The sequence below is a fragment of the Cinclus cinclus genome, chromosome 6 (genome assembly GCF_963662255.1).
Source record: "Cinclus cinclus chromosome 6, bCinCin1.1, whole genome shotgun sequence".
NCBI lineage: Eukaryota > Metazoa > Chordata > Aves > Passeriformes > Cinclidae > Cinclus > Cinclus cinclus.
Window position 1 is genome coordinate 40,169,797 of NC_085051.1, and position 17,133 is coordinate 40,186,929.

Sequence of the window (17,133 nt, forward strand, 5' to 3'; positions counted from 1 at the left end):
GTAGATATTGTCCCTCACAAAAATGTCACCCACCTCCATCAGTATTCTCAGCAGTGTTCACAGAGGTAATCACCAATTACTATGGGATTTTTTTTTCTCTTTTTATCCAGGCTGTTTTTGCCAACTACTCACAATCCAACACCAGTCATATATCTATGCCAGCTGGCTCTGATGCCCACAAGACATCAAGTGCCACTTCTAGTATTCAGAAGGCAGCCAGTTTGCACAAAGTGATGCCATCCCAGAGTACAGCTCCTCAGCTGGTTCCAAAGCCTCCAAGAAACCACAGACAGGCAGTGATCAGAAAGGCTGCAGCCCAGAGGATTTCCAAGTAAGTTTTATCTCTTCCATCCACAATAGATAGTTGGCATTGGTTACCCTGAAAATGAATATTGGAGAAGAAACTGTCTACATCTGACTCTGACAGATCTTTTGGCTGTGCTGTCCAGGATAAATCTCTGAATAACCTGAGGTGTACATACTGAAATAAGCATTGCACCGTGTGGCAGTTTTGTGTTTCACAAGGGTATGGAAGGTAACTGTATCATACAAAGGTAAGGACATTGGAACTGTCAGATTGATCCCAGAGTAGGATTCAGTAATGTAAGTATAGGTTGCTAGTGGCATTTTGGATGCTCAGGGCATTCCACCTTCTAGCCGCTCTTCCAGATGAGTACAGGTCTTCTGTAGATCTTGTGTTGTATGTGTCAGTCCCATGCAGATGTCTCAAATAACTTGAGAGCACCAATTATGATACATCTACATTTAGGCACTTAAGTCATTCCCTCTGTCTAATCTTTGATGGGGGCTAGAATCTGGTGGGTCAGAAGAGGGTACCAAAAAAAAGGAAAAAGTCAAAACAAAGCAACAAAGCAGTTCAATACCTTTAACAAGATAATCTGCCCCTGAGCCAAGTTTTCCCATAAATTTAACACACCATGTTGGATTTAGGCCTTCAAGCAAAAGTGTTTATTTCATTTGAAATGTTTATATTGTGCCTTATGTAATGATAGCTTTTCTCGCTAGCTGTAGAAATCCTTCTTCTAACTTTTAGTAAACTTCTAGTTAAATAGTGCTTGCTATTCTAAGGTAAGTGGATGGATTTGACAGTTATCTTTAAAAACAAACAGAAATACTCACCATGAAATTTTGCTTACTGATTGGAAGTTTCCTTCCTTTCCATTTCTTGGTATGTCTTCTCTTTTGTGCATTATGAGAAAATGTGAGCAATACTTCTGGGTTTTCAGCTTCCTCAACTCTGTTTATCTCCTCTTAAATGGCAGAACTGCTTTAGTCTAAATCCTTCATCAGGTTTTTCCTCATATATCCTCAGACTTGTTTCATCCTGAAAATTTGATTTCATAACTTCCTTCCTTGTACGTACTTTACAGCCAGAGGAGTTGTAAAGCTTTCAGTGCAAGCTCCTGTGAGGTTTCCTGATTCTGTTTTCACTTCCTGTTTAAAGAGAGAAATTTTAGTTTTAGATTACTGATGAAAGACACCTTATGAAGATGCAGTCACTGTGTGTGAATCAAATCTGGAACTGCAAGGCGTATTTAAGGAACTTGGACAGAACTGCTTTGGGGAAGTTTGTGTATTCGCTGCCTGTACTCTTGCTATCTTAAGAGATAGCACACAGAGTTAATCCTCCAAAACTATTTAAAAAGAAAACAAGATGTTAGTAAGTTTTGTCAGCTCAGCAAATGCAGATGTGAGCATCAGGTCTAGCAGGTATGCTCTGGTAGCTTTAGTATCTGTTTTCTTTCATGTTGGGTGACTCTTGTTAGTACAGGTGACAGGCTGTGTCATTAGGTTTCTCTGCTGGGCAGCAGGGATGTGTATTTGAAGATGCCGGTGTGCTGTGCTCACTTCTTGGCAAAGGAAATGTTTATCCTTGTGAGATGGAATTGCAGCTCCTTGGACAGACTTTACTTTGCTGCATTTTTGTGGTTTCTGTTCTGTGACAGGCAGGAGTGTGGGAAAACCGGAAAAAGTTCAGCACCAAAAATGCACAGAAGGGGGAAAAAAAGCAAAAGATTCCTTCAGAATTTCAGAAAACTAATCCAAGTATTGAAGGCTGCAGGGAGCCGCTCCGGAAATATTTTCCAAGTTGCCTTTCAGTCTCCAGCATAAGGCTCCAAACCCATTCTTGCCATTCATGGGATCTTGCAGTAACATTTTTTCACTTACATGGAAAACAACAGTGCCTAGCTGTATTTGCAACACACTGAGAGATGATCGTTTAAAAACTGCTATGTCTCAGACTAATTTAATCCATTCTTTGTTGTCAGGAAAAGACCAGATACACATCTACAGAGGGGAGTGAATGGAGAAAAGCCTCTCTGTCAAAGGAATATAGACTAGAGAGGAAAAAGATGCCTTGCACACTCCAGCCTGTTTTCTACAGTCCCTGATAATTTGTACACAGTATTTTCAGACACATTGCATAGTCTGCTTTCAAAAAAGTCCAGTGGTAGAATCTCTACTGTGTTGTGTTATAAAAATCTATTTAAGAATCTAGACAACCTTTTAATCAGCTAGTTTGTCCTGATGTGTTATCTGAATTTTTCCTTTGTTGTACCTTGTTCCTCCTTCCTGAACCTTAAACACTTTCTCATGTAAATACTTTCCATCTTTTGAATATCCTTTTACTCCTTGGAGTAACCTAATTTTGTTTAGACTTGTTGAGGTTTTGTTAATCTCAGATAGTAGCTCTACCTGCCAAGTCCTTAATTGTCTTGAATTTAGTTGTTTTTCTTCGGTTTGTCAGAGTGCTTTGACTGTGGCACCAAAAACTGTACTTTTCTGGTAATACTGCCATGTCCTTAGGTTATGATATGGCAAATATCCCTCTCCATAGCATCTTCTTGGCTGCTTCATTTGTCTGTCAGATCACTTTTGATTTGCTGCTTTCTCTCACTCCCTAATCCTTTTTGGCTGTTTTACTGATCTCTTTCCTCAAAGAGGATCTTAGGCCTATGTATTATTTCTACAAGACTCAGTGAAACGAATCCCATTCTGTTGTTAAAGTTCTCATGTCTCTTTCTCCCCCCATTTATTTCAGTAAGCCAGCCCTTATTTCTGTTTGCTCTTGCACTGCCTGGCTTCTGTTTCACATCTTAATAAAGATCATCTTTTTCAAGTTGGTTCTAGAATTTCTCCAGAGACAGGACCACGATGACAAAACCAAAATCAACTTTGTCTCTTTGACTTATCTCCTCCTTTCATGCATTATCAGTTCTATCCCAGCCAGCACACGTGGCTTCAGGAAAAGGAGGAAACAAGAAGTAGAAAACTCTGCTACAAACAGAATAAGATGCCGAAGGTGAACATTACTGACTAATTAAAAAACTGTCTAGTAACTTGGACACTTTCCTGGTTGAAACATAAAGGAAAAAAATAATGGAACAGCCAGACAACTCAGTTTTCTCTTTTCAGTTCCTGGCTTCTCTTGTTTTGTGAAAGGTGCTAGGTTTGCTTTGTAATGGATTGTGCCCAAAGCAGACTCCTTGTTTAAACTAGCAGAGTGGAAAACTGGGGCCCATATTAAGGTGTGGAAAAAGACTACTGGGAGAAATGGTTTAGTATGTAGCTCTGTGCTGAAATATAGTGCCATAAAATGGTCTCACAGAGCTCCATGGTTTTGATTAAATGTGCTCATATCACTAATAGATAGTTTTTGAACAGCTAACACAACAAGGTCTTTTTTCTTTCCCACTGCTCATGTTGCCATTACTATTGACAGGTCTGTGAACCATGAAGAGACCTGATGATATTTTGAGATAGAGATCATAGATAGAGTATTTATAAGCTATAGAATGAAGCAGGTGTTCCCTGGAAGCAGTATTTGGTGTATGGAATCTTCACATTACAGATGACAGCATGCAGAGTAGGAAAATAAATTAGCTCAACTGTTCACCAGAGTGGACTGGAGGTAGATGAAAAATCTTTATGCTCTTAGGAATGACTAAGGCTTAATAAATACATGTTTCTGTACTATCATTCATGTAGTAACTTTTCAGAAATCTTTTTGTGACAGTGTCAAGAAGAGTAAGGCTTTGAACAACCTGTGAACATCAAAGAAGATCTCTCAGAAAAATTAATCTGTCGATATTAGACCACTGTATATAAGGAGAGGAAATGCTAGACAGGGAAAAGGAGCATATTGTTCAAGATGTTATTAGAGATAGACCAAGAAGATCACCAAGTTTGCCAGTAGTAGACTGGAACATTACAAACTGTTGGAGATATTGATCAGCATGGCATAATTTCTTGTACTGAACATCTCTGTAAATGTCCTAACAACTCTATTCAGGAAGCCTTTTGAAATAAATCTTCCTTTCAAGTCCCACCACCACAGCACAAAAATCTTTGTACCGTGTTCTCTTTTTTGTTTTACATGGTGCCAGCCAAAGTAAAACAAGTAGTAGAAGAGCCAAAGTTCTTCTCTATTGTAACTAGTACAGAAATAGGGTAGAGGGGATCCATTTTTCCAGGGTTCAGGAAATCTGTCCCAGAGTGGGGAGGAGTCCTGACTGCAGCTGGACACAGAAGTAGCCAGCTTTTCTAGGATACACTAGCCAAGCCCAGCAAATGTGCCAAAAGCAGATGCTGATCCCAGAGCGACTCCTATAAAACACTATGACTCTGTTTTGTATCCTGTCTCACCCATGTGTGTAGTGTCTTTAGTGAGCTGGGTATATCACACACATAAACTGAGTGCCCACTGAAAAGAGGACAGGCAGCAGAACACACATCTAACAGTTACTGGAACCCCTTTGACTGTTTTGCTACTGCTGTACTGTAGCACACTTGTTTTTTCAGCTCCTGAATATTTGGGTTAATCAGGCTGCCTGACTCTTAGACATTTTTGGCAGTAAAAGCAGTGCATCTGAGAGACGTGCCTTGATTTAACACCCTGATACATCTGGGCTCACTAGACCTGTAGCTTGTAGCCCTTGGCTAGCCTCAGATCATACACACAGATACGCATGCAGGGGTACCCTGTCCAAGAACAACAAAGAGGAACAAGCCTCCCTGGCTCTGGGTCTTTACATCTGTTGCTGTCCTCTTGTCAAACCTGGGCTTTTTGTAGTGTGAATATGTTAGTGTCAGATCTGTCTCGTTCCACTGGGCCTTTGGATGCATCTGTAGCATCCCAGAGATTGTTAAATCAAAGGTGTTCAAAATTCAGTCAAAAAAAGTATTTATCTTTCACCTATGGAACAGAATTTGCAGTCCAAGGCTGGGCAGTTTAATGCTAATCAAGTACCTAAATTAAGGAAGCCAGTATCAGTTCCAAGGAGGAGTTAGCGGTATAGGAGATAGAAAAGAGCAATGACAGATATTTAAATGGAGGGACAGTTGGGATTTTTTTGTTAGTATTGAAGAAAAAATGGAGAACATAACAATGGATTGCACTGGAGAAGTAGAAGCAAAAGCAACACAGACATTAAAAGTAGGGAACTGAGAAAAGGCAGTAGGATTTCAGCCAACCCAAGGAGGAAGAAAGTGGAAAGGGATTACCTCAGTTTAAGCAGTGAATATGTTCTGGCACTGAAGCTTCCATCAGGACAGCGCAGAGAGTATGAAGAAGTGAGCTTAGAATGGTGAGAGATCCCAGGAGCAGAGCTGAGAAGGAGCTCTCAGAATTAGGTGCCTGTTGAAACTGCAAGAATCAAGGTACCCAGCATTGTAGGTATGCAGAGAAGAAAGGCAAGTCTGCAGAGATAAAGAAATTCTCTGAATAAGAAGATAGAAGAGTGACTGTTTCCTGTTTTGCTTTTTTATTGTTGTTGTACTTTCTGGCATTCTTGATTACTTTTTCAAGTACTAGTCTTGCATTCTGCTTACAGAAGGGTGAGCTGAATTTGGCTGTCACTTGTGCTGTGTTAAGAAAGTGGACAAGCTAATTATGAACATGGAACCTGTATGTAATATGCATAAAGATCTGTCTCAGCCCAGGGATTCTCAGCTCCCACAAGGACCATGCAATATCAGCACAAAACACCCCCCTAACTACAGATCCAAATTCTCTCCAAGAGACAATAAACACAGAAACAGCACCTCAGTTGATAATAGCATTTCCAGTTAAGGCTTACTGAAGTAAGGGGTTGTGGTATGCAGATGTATCTGCATCCCTCTCCCTTCATGTATGGACTCCCAATTCATTTCACTGAAATAACTTTTAGCTGTCAGAAACTTGGGTTACTACAACTTGCTGGCCTTGAAATCTGGAAGCAAAAGGTTTCAGATAAAACCATAGAAACTGCACGTGTTTAAACAGTGAATTACAATTTAAACAGTGAATAACAGTCTGTTAGTTGTGAGGGCATCCCTTGGGAATTGGAGATGATGATGCTCTTCAGGGGAAGAGCTGACAGCAGCTGTAACACTGTAGAACTGAGAGTGAAGAATGACTCTGGCAGACATGAGTGCACACAGAAGTCTGTAGTGATCAGAAATGAGTTTAGCTGGAAGGAAGAAAAGCAAGGAAGAATGAGGGAGGACAGGACAAACCAGGAATATATGGATTATTGTATAGATTTTTAAGGACAGAATAAATTCTTGCAGCTGTACATCTTACCCTTCTCTTGTGAGCAGACCAAATTTTTCTGTAGGAGAACATGGTCTCAATTTGGTAATGAATCTTTGTGAGATAAAGTGCAGCTGTAGTCTACAGAGTATAGTTTTGCTATAACTCAGGGGCTGAGATCAATGCAGAAGGATTTGCGTAAGGTATCTGGTTGAAGAATGGTGCCAGATTACTGAAAATTAGATGCATCCCATGTGTCTCAGTTTGCAAGATAAGTGAGAAATCTTGGTTAAATGAGCTCTCTCTGCTGAGGCAATATGCAAAGACTTAACTCTTGAATTTAGCATGTTTTGACAGCATGTGCATTTCTGCGCAACAGTTGCTTAATCGGTTTAATTCAAATTGTTGGACTAGGATGACCACAGCATTATTAGTTGTGATGTATGTTGGTGGTCCAATGCAATTTACTATCTTCTTCATTCTCCAGAATCAGCTTCCAAGGCACGTGAGACAATTAAGTGTTTTAGTCACATCAAAGTTTTCCTGGTGGCTTGACTGTTCATTTGTGTTGCTCTACTTTTTTGGAGTCAGTTGCTGTCACTGCACTTTTCCTACCATGTTCAGGAACAGCTTCATGGGTACAGTCCCAGTGGGATTATATAAACTTGGGGAATTTTCAGAGGCTTTTATTCTTCCTTGCTCTATCAATTCTTATCTCTCTTTAATTTTATGGTTTAACCTCTTAGGGTCACCTCCACTGAAAAGCAACTGAATGGATTCCAGAACAGCCTTCACAGTGCTGCATCCTGTGAGCCAGGGACATATTCCACAGGTGAGTGACAGTGCCAGAGACCATGAAAGTGGGGATGGGCGTGCTGGGATGCTTTCATCTTTTTCAGAAACTGTCAGGAAAAAAAGCTATCAGCAAGAAGAAACACAGCTGCCTTGTCTACATGTAGTGGCTCATAGGTAACATTCTGGGTTCAGCTGTGCAGGGAATTTATACCACCTGGGATTAAAAAGACTGAACAGAAGGGAGTAAAGGCTGAGTTTCACAGAGTTGGAAGACCCCCTTAAAATATGGCTGGAGAGGAAAAAAAACACCTTGGCTCAAATGGTTCCTTTTTGCTTTAGACTGGCTCAAGATGCTCTCTTGTTTAAGCTTGGCCTGTAATAGAGGACCAGGACATTCTTTACATTTTTCTTTGGTCTTGCAGAAAAGCTCTTGGTGCAGAAAGACAAAGCTGAGACATGTGAGTCAGCTGCGTAGTGAAGTCAATCAGTAGAGATGAAAGTATCCGATAGAAAATCACTGAGAGTTAGGGAATCAAATCTTTGTTGTTCCCTAGTGGCTAATTAATTCAAACAGGTTCATCTGCTGATAGGTTCTCAGCAAAGAACCCAATCAGTTTTTCATTTATGCAGACCTATTGGCAGGTAGAGCATAGTCTTGTAAATCCATACTACCTGTGCCTCACAGTAATTTGTGATAGTGCTGCAATGGAATATATGGACACATTATATTTCAGAATGCTTTGAAAAATTATGTTTCTGATCTTTTGTTTTGCAGTGGTACTGTGAAAACATGACTTAAGTGTCACTAATGCAGTGATCTCTGTGTTTTCAGAGGCTGAAAACAAAGTTTGTGGAGGGGTGAACTACACAGTTCATCGCTTGGATATTTCTCTCTGAAACTTAAAATATGACATTTTCATTATTTATATTAGTGATGTTTTTGCTGATCCTCTAGCACAAACATTCAGCTAATGCACTTAACATACAATTCCAAACTGCCTCCCACAGTTTACCATCTGCCAAAAACTCCAGTTACCCTACCAGAAATTATGTAGGGTGAATGACCATAGTCAATATAAAACACCCTATGGTACATTGGAACATGACAGTGTACCCTGGCATATAATGGGATTATCAAAAGTGAAATTATATCAGCCCTGTGTTATATGTATTATGTATCAAAACCCTATGTTATATATCAACTCTGTGTTGTATATCAAAAGTTTTGGTCTACTGTATAGTGCATTTTAAGTTTTTAGTACAGTATATAAAGCAAGGTTGCAGCTAAAGTTAAAAGTAAATGTAAAAATTGAGTTCTCAATATATTAACAAACTTGGTTTGAGTGGACTTACATGAATGTATTTGTGTGCTAAATTCTGCTTTCTTTTTCATATTTTCAAGAGTACTCTTACAGTTGCCATCCTGTAATTTTAACCTTTCCAAGAGAATCAATCTCTCCATTTCCTCTGGATACTGTTGTTATATGTGTCCATGAAAACTGTAGGTAACATTTGGCTATCCTTCCCCATTTCTGTGAATACCTATGCAGTGCATGAATGAAGATGGGTGACAGTATTAATGATGGTATGCAACAGCCAGAGCTGGAGGAAAAATAGAGGCTAAATAACAAATGTAAAGTTCAGAGTAGTCTGTGAATACCTGTAATCCAGTAAGAATTGAGAACTTCAGCTCATGTTTCCTTCTGTAGAACTGGTCTAGCTGCATTGTGCTAAAGTACCCCCTCTGAAGCTGAAACAAAGGGTTAGTCTGCTATTTAAGTAAGCATGAGGGCTTAGGTAAAGCCCTGGTTTGGCTAGGGGTAGGCCAGTAGAACCATGATGGGTGGGTCACTCAAAGCTTCCTTGCTGCTAAAAGAGGTACATAGCTCCAAGACCAGCACTAAATATTGCTGTGATTAAACTAACTAGAGCAAAATGTTTGTTCTTGGAAACTGGGGAATAATATTTTCTTCAGCTTTGCACCAAGCCACTGGTATGTGTCAGAGGCTGTTGTGCCCAGTTTATGTGTTTCAGAAACTCCTCTGCAGCAGTAGTCCTTGGGGCAGGAACAGCTGTTTCTCTTCTTCACTCTCTCCATTGATTACTTACACTAGGGCCCTGATTTCCCCTAGGCAGCAGTTTACTTGGGGTTACTGTTTCATATGTATTTAGTAACTTAGATACCAACTAGAGAGGTTGGACACACAAGTCATAAAGCAAATCGCAGAATAAACTACAAGCATTTAAAGATAGAAGGCTGTGAAAAGCTGCAGATATAAAAGACGAAACAGGCAGAACCTCTATATAAACACATACAGATGTTCAAAAACATCTGAGTAGCTTGGATAGGCCTCCTCTAACAGCCTATCTGAGAATAGTTATGGGGCTCTGTGAAGAAACATAAAGGTCTTACAAATGATCTTATCTCAAGCCAGGATGATGCTTAATGGAAGAGAGAGTCAGGCAGTATGGAAACTTTTAATTAGATTGTCCAGAAGACAGTTCATTAGTGCTGCAACTGTAAAATAGCAGTTGTAGACACTGTTGTGTGGTGTGCTCAGGCTCTCAAGAGAAGATCCTTTGAAATAAAAGGGAAAATAAAAGTCAACATTTCTGCAAGGTAGCTGAGGATTCTGAAACAAGCCACCATTACAATGAAAGTAGCCTCATCCTCATTTCATAGAGAGGCAGAAGTTACGGGAGCTGTCTGTCACTGGTATAAAGAGAGAGAAGGCAAAGAGCCTCATGACTCTACAGACAGGAAGCTAAATTTGCAAGGTAGCAAATGTGGGTTATTTGTAGTGCCTGAAGAGACAGGTTCTTAGCAAAATTAGTCTAGCAAGATTTATTCTAAGAAAGAAATACTAAGAATTATACCTCTAGGCAACATTTAAATTGCTTGTGACCTGAGTTTTCACTGAACACCCAGCCACTAGTGGGTTTCTGAAAAAACTGCCATTATTGCATTGCTTCTTTTATTCTGTGTTGCTTTGAGGGTCCCTCAGCATTACACAGATTGTTTCCTGTTTCATGGAGTTTAGCAATTCAATTAGTGTTATTAAAACAGGGTGATTTTGAATTAAGGAAAGACTGAAGACTTTTCAAAGTCTTCAGAGTATAGCTTTCTGAATAACAGTTAAGATAAGTACTGTGGTTGGTTGTTCAGGTCCAGGTTGTCTTTAGGAGGCTGTGCTTGATAGAGGCTGGGCTTGAGTTCAGATGATGGTCAGACTGGTCATTTTTATTCTACTGTATATTTTAATAATGCAAGGTGCATGGAGACATTTTTCCATGTTTTGCTAGTTTATTTTCCTTTCCTCTCCTAGTGTCATTAGGTAAATAGTGTGTGAGTTTGTTTTCTCAAGAAAGTGGAAAAAAAAAAAAAAGAAAAAAAGATGTTGTTTTCCCACCAGAATTTAGCTTTTGATCAAGCTGGCAAGAAATATCAAGGAATTTTTGTAGTTATGTGTCAGTCTCAAAGTTAGAAATTAATTCTATTTATTATTTTGAAAATGATAAAACAAAGGAGATTTTGGGTAGACTAGAGGATGAAGAGCATTTTATGAAAACATAACAGCATAGTCACAAGTGGCTTTTTTGCTCCTGAGCTGGACTCTTGTCTGCAAGGGCCTACAGATAGGAACGATCTAGAAGTATAGCTAAACCTCTCAGTGCAGCTGTAGAGTAGATGCTCAAGTTGATTTTATGTGGTTTGGTTTGATTTCCAGAGGTTAACAGCAACTGTTGAGGTGCTGTGTGAATGACACCTGTGTTCTGTAGGCTTTCCTCCTTCACTTGCTGCCAGCTTCTTGATAGTTTATGACATTTTTATTTTAAAAGCTTCAGAAGACAGAACACCTCTGGGGTTTTGTTTTTCTGTGACAAAAACATAATGTACTAATGAACTATATAATTACAAACAAATATGAATCATGATTAAAACTGGACAAGACTGGTGCCTGGCTCCAAACTTGACAGGACCTTAATAATCAGACTGATTAACAGTAATGCAGATTTATTGTGCTGATGTTTATATTGCTAGTGTCCACATAACTTTTCCACTGTGTCTGCTGAGAGGAGGAAAAAAACATTAGAATTAGGGGAGGTAAAAAATAAAAATATGCATTTCAAGTTTGACAGTGAAGACTGCAAATTCCTGCAAAGTCTTGGATCTCTATGTAGTCTGGTTGAAAACATTATTCCAAAACTAATTTATTTATATTTTAGTTCTCTGGAGAATACTTGATGCAGAAATAGAGTGTCAAAACTCAATCTGAAACTGGAATGAAACTTCTTGAGCTAGTTGGTATCAGCTTGATTTTATTTCCCATAACTCTCAGTTCTGTAGCTGTGCTTAGTTGCAGGGTGATGAACAGTTGTCTGTTTATTTTAGACAGTCACCTGCCCCATATCTGCATGAATGCCAAGTCCAGAAAGTATGCAGCTCTTTGAAATAAAGTGTGTTATCATCTGTAAGGGCTTAAAACTTTGAACTGCAAAGAGACTAGAAGAATATGGGGATTAACAAAATGGTTTGGATCTAATCCATGTAGAAGGCAGACTGCTAATTCTTCATTTTCTAGTGATATCCTTTAGGCTAAGGTGGAGAGCAGTGTCTGAATGCCATCCAAATATGATGGATGTGCAAGCAATGTGGTCCAGTATGGAGCAATGAATGGAGCCTGCTTGTAAACTAGTGACAGTAACAAGCATTTTAGTACTTACTCTTCTCATCACCTAGCATGCTCCAGATTTTTTTCATTTTACGGAAAATATACAAGTAGACTGTGTATTTCTGAAGTTTTTCATATCCAAGATTATTGTATGGACCTTCAAAACAAGGTCATATTATTATGTCTTGCTGTTGGAGACTTGAAATTAGAGTTAGCCTTGGAGGTGCTAAGTCTTGACTGCCTGTTGTTCTACCCACTGCTTGAATGTTATTCTTGAAATGCAGCCTCTTTAGATTCCTTTAGCAGGTATGCAGATGTATAAGCTTATAAATTGTCCTGGTCCAGGAAAAAAAAAGTCAAATAAGCACAGCAGGCATATAAACAAGACGCATACAGTCACTTCATATTTTTTGCCAGATATAAACAAACAAAACAAAAGGTGCACTTTGGAGATTGTTTTATCAGTGAGAATCTCTCAACTCTCTTGGAGCATAAAGGGTGGTGATTGGATGTAATATGTACTGTTACCACTGTGCATGGCCTGTGTTAGACTTGCAGCCATTTGTTACAGTGGGGTGGAATTCCCAGCTGCCCAGCCTTGTCCAGGCTTCCTCGGCTTCTGCCAGGTTCCCTGCAGCCTTGGAAAGTAGTAGATTGTTGAACACCAATGTATTTATTTTTATGTTGTTACCACATTCCCAGGAGGAACCTTGACTATGATTTCAGCTGGTCTCACCACACTGCCCAAATCCTTCATCAGGAGCAGCTGGGAAAAGAAATCACTCAGGTTTCTACAGAGCACATTGCTGGTACGCTGCCTCCCTCTCACTAATCCTGTTAATTCCAGTCTTCATTTGGCACCCTCCTGGTTCTCTGTGTTGTTGCTGTGACTGACTGCACAAATGGTGTTCACTTTAAAAGATGACCTTGAAATGGGCACCTCAAGTAACCTCTACCTTAGACTACTTTGACTGCTCAGGCACAAGGTATCTTATGACACAAAAGACCAACTTTTGATGTCACCTCATTACTTATCCTAGTCTGGGACTGAAGTCAGGATGAGCTCTTCCATATAAATCCTTTCATAACCACCTGTCTGGCTGAGAAGCTCTGGGTGGATCATCAAAGAGTGAGCTCCTGTGTGATATCTAGTACTTTGCATCAAACTTTTCTGGTGTGGTCTCTTGCTCTGCATATAGCCCTTATTAACAGCAGTTCTGTCAGTATCTCTCTGTAATGCTGTCTCCATGCAGAGGAAGGATCATTGAGAAACAGAATCATACTTTTATCATATTTTGGAAAGCAGTGGAGCTTGAGTTGAGTCCTGCTATTGTGCCTCCCTTTTTGGGCAGGCAAAGAATCAGTTACAATGGAGGATATTCAGTTGCACATTAGTTCTTATAGTTACCTTCCTAAAGCCATTTTTTTAATGCACCACTAAAGCATCCTGAATAATTTCTCTCTTACCCCTACTGGCTTCCACAGTTTTATAAAGAGGGCACACAGGAAGGGGGTAAAAATAATTTCACTCCCTGCTTTAGATGATTGATCAGTCCGAGGTCAGATAATGACACACAAACCTGTAGTACCAGATGGGCCAGAAGGGAGAGGAGAAGGGTAAAGAGGCTTTCTTTTTACCACATTTCTTAGCACTCTTTGGAGGAGCAGGGAACCATTATCTTATGACTAACAATGAGCAAATATTGATGTTTTGAATCAGTACCTTTAAAATAGATACAAGTTATGAACAGGACATGACTATGTTTGAGTTTACCCAGTTCTGAAAAAAGTGTATGTAAATCTCATTAAGCCTCAGCAGAGTGTAAAGTGCTGCCAGAAGCAGCATTCCAAACCCTTCTCAGATGATGTTAAGAAGATAATATCCAGCTCAGCCATCATGTCTCAGATAGAACTGAGGGTCAGTGTTCACTTCTAATAGTCAGAAATGACGTTTATTCCTTAACTTGTGAGAGCAACCTACCTCTCACATCTTTGCTCAACCTTTTGCCTTTCTTTCATGAAAGGAAGGAGCTTTTTCCTGTTGCTGCTGATTCCATGCCGCTGAAAGGACATTCCACATCCCAGGACTCTTCCTGAGAAAGCAGGGTAAAATAGAAAGGACAGTCTTTAGAATCAGCTTCCCTGTCTAAGAGCTAGAACTCAGTTTGAATTTTGGGAGCTTTTGCTTCTGACAAACTCCAAAGCAGGATAAGTGATGATTGCAGGCAGTTGGCATTTTTGCCTGACAGGAGACTGGGCATTGCTTGTTCTCAGTAGTGAGGCAATGGCGAACTGCCTGCATTTCCATGCTGGGTTGGAAATGTCATTCAAGATCAGGTGTGCAGTGACTGGGGAGAGGTTATATAATATTTTGGCTGCTTCTGTCTCACATCTGGTCCTTTGGCATTAAACTACCTATAGAAGAGATACTTCACCCATCCAAATTGGATTTTGTTTTAATCTGGCATTGTTTTATTGAGGCTAAAAATAGAAGCCAAAATGTTTATGAATAGGCTAAGATGTGTGTCTGAAGTTATGAAATGAAATGTGGGGAAGATCCTGAGAGAGCCGCAGTGAACCAGGGAGTAGAGAGGTGCCTAAGAGAAATCAGAAAGAAGGCTGTCAAGTACTGAAGGGCATTAGCAGTTGGGATGAGTGTGTGGTGTCTTTAACATGGGGAGCAGGAAGGCATATGCTGACTCCCACTGGTATTTCTCTACTTGTCAGTGAGTCTGCTGGCTGCTTTTTTATGCAGGAAGACTTCTCTGGAATACAGTTGTATGTACTGTATGTAGTTGTATGTGTGGAATATAGTTGTATATGTATGTATATCATGACATACACATCAGACTTCTCACACAAACTCAGACATCCACGCCTCCCCACCCCCCAGTTAAATTGTCATGACTTGGAGCTGCTGCTTGGAACTTCCTGGTCCAGCAAGTCAGGTCGAAATTGTGCTCAAAATATGGGGGAGGGAAGGCTGACTTTCTGTTGTCAGCTGTCCTGGCTTGCTAGTGTCAGTCACCCATAGATATAAATAAACCCCATTTATTTATTGCCTTTCTTAATTATACTATATATTATCAAGAGAATGCTGGGCATCATTCTAAGATCAGACATTCACTCTGGGATTAAAAAAAAATCTTAATTTCTTGGATAATCTTAGCTTTTCAGGGAGAAAGGAAGTTCTTGTTTTCAACACTAGATTCAGGAGACCTTCAGTATGCTGCTCAGTACTCTCACAAACTTTCTGTGGATAAGATGAAAAAGTCCAAACTAGCTGTAAAAAATATTAGCATGGTTTCCTGACCCAGTATTGTCATCTAGCCTTGTGCTCATCTCTGTCTTACTCCTGCATCTTGGAAGCATAGCAGATTATGTGCTGGTTTGTGGGCAATGCTATGTACATCTGTGCTGGGAAAGTCTATGTGGCACTGAATTTTAGTGTGCAGATATCTCTTAAATGACTTCATTCAACTCCTTTGATTTTCTTGTGACTCAGAATCATATTCATAAAAGAGAGGTAATCCTTTTCTTCCCACTGTGACTGTTCTGAGTTTTTGAGGTGCAGTCATGGATGACATAATAGTGTGTAAACATGTGGACAGACATACAGGCAGATACTTTGACACCTCCTGGCAGGCAGAGAATAAAGGAAGCTCATACTGTTGTATGTGCTGGTTCACTGCAATGGCTGTTTACCACTGGAAAGAATCAACCCTGAATGTTGGCTTCTGTCAGCAATGAGCTCTTTTTCTGTTCCCCCTACTCAACCAGAACCCCCAACTATTCAACACCTCTGTCTACCTGGATGGAATGCTCACCAGTAGCTTTGAAATGATAAAACTTTAGAGAATTGTATGCATTAATAATTATGAAATTACGGAATTGGCAACGAGCTGCGCTCTTGTTAGGAACTTACATATTTACTTGTAGGCATAGGAATGCCCCTCTCTGTGCTGAGTCCTCAAGGTAATCATACAAGAACTCAAGGAAAGTGATTTTAACTCAGTTTGTGAGAAGACACCAACTGTGCTATGCATTTCTGTACAAATGGAAAGGCTCAACCATCTTCCTCAAAACAGGAAAATGAGGCTGAAGTTGGCTGCCTTCTCTCATGTGCCTTTGTTTCCTTAATTTCAGCATATTGACAAGGGATAAGTTTCTGGACTGGTATCCCATCTTAATGCACATGGTTGACAGTTTGGTTCCTAAATCAGTTTTCAAACTTTCTGCGCAGTGACATAGCTGGCAATTCCACTTTCTAAACATCTTTCCAGATCCTCTCTGTGCTCTGTGATGTTTGGCTCTATGCTGGACTTTCAAGGAGAGTGTGTTTGCTTTAAATATAGCAATATTTTTAATAAACAGCTCTCAACAAATCTAACTCTCATGTTTAGGAGCAAGCTGATGTGCTAAATACACAGGACAAGCTTTACCTACTAGATTAGCTGTCCAAAATAAACTTGGTACATTTCTAAGTGTTTTGGACTTTTCTTTCTGAAGGGCTGTCTAAGGATGTTTAAGTAAAAGAAGTGAAGATTTGACATTTGACAAAAGACATTGATGTTTTCCCATAATGTGCTAAATAGTAAAATGCTGCCATTATGTAGAAGTCAAAACAGTATTTTTATAATAATGGGGGGGAGGGGGGGGCGGCGGGGGGTGAAATTCCATATTCCCATTTTGTTTCTTTTTAAAGATCAACCTTTTAACACCTCTAGCTCTCCTGCACCAAGGTCCTCAGCATGTGTTGGAGTGGGGAAGTAGACTCCCATACAAGCAAATGAGTAAAAGGCCAAAGAAGGCATGAAAGCATACTGATATGGGAGAAAGATTTAGAGGAGGGTGCATGTGAAGATGAGAGTCACATGAGTCAGAAGCAAGAATGAAGAAAGTATTCTGGTGCTTGAAAAGAATACCAAGAGTACTTTTCCACACACTAGCTTACTAAGTTAGGTTTTTTTATACTGGTCTGTGATCTCATCTATTGTGGCAGAGAGTTTGTGTGATAGGACACCCGCGTTTCTGATGATGGCTGAGATTTCCAGAGAAGTAAAGTGGTTTTCCCCACAAAACACTCCTCCATGATTACTCGAAATCTATGAGTAAAAAAACCTATGTTTT

At 39.8% G+C, this 17,133-nt stretch overlaps 1 protein-coding gene across 1 annotated transcript in view; it reads left to right on the forward strand.

The window, feature by feature from the left end:
- TTLL5 (tubulin tyrosine ligase like 5) overlaps positions 1 to 17,133 on the forward strand; it is a 118,909-nt gene that overhangs the window by 101,727 nt on the left and 49 nt on the right. Inside the window, exons 31-32 of the mRNA XM_062494308.1 lie at positions 111 to 331; positions 7,282 to 7,367. Coding sequence (XP_062350292.1) covers positions 111 to 331; positions 7,282 to 7,367 — 307 coding nt within the window. The remainder of the gene's footprint in view (positions 1 to 110; positions 332 to 7,281; positions 7,368 to 17,133) is intronic.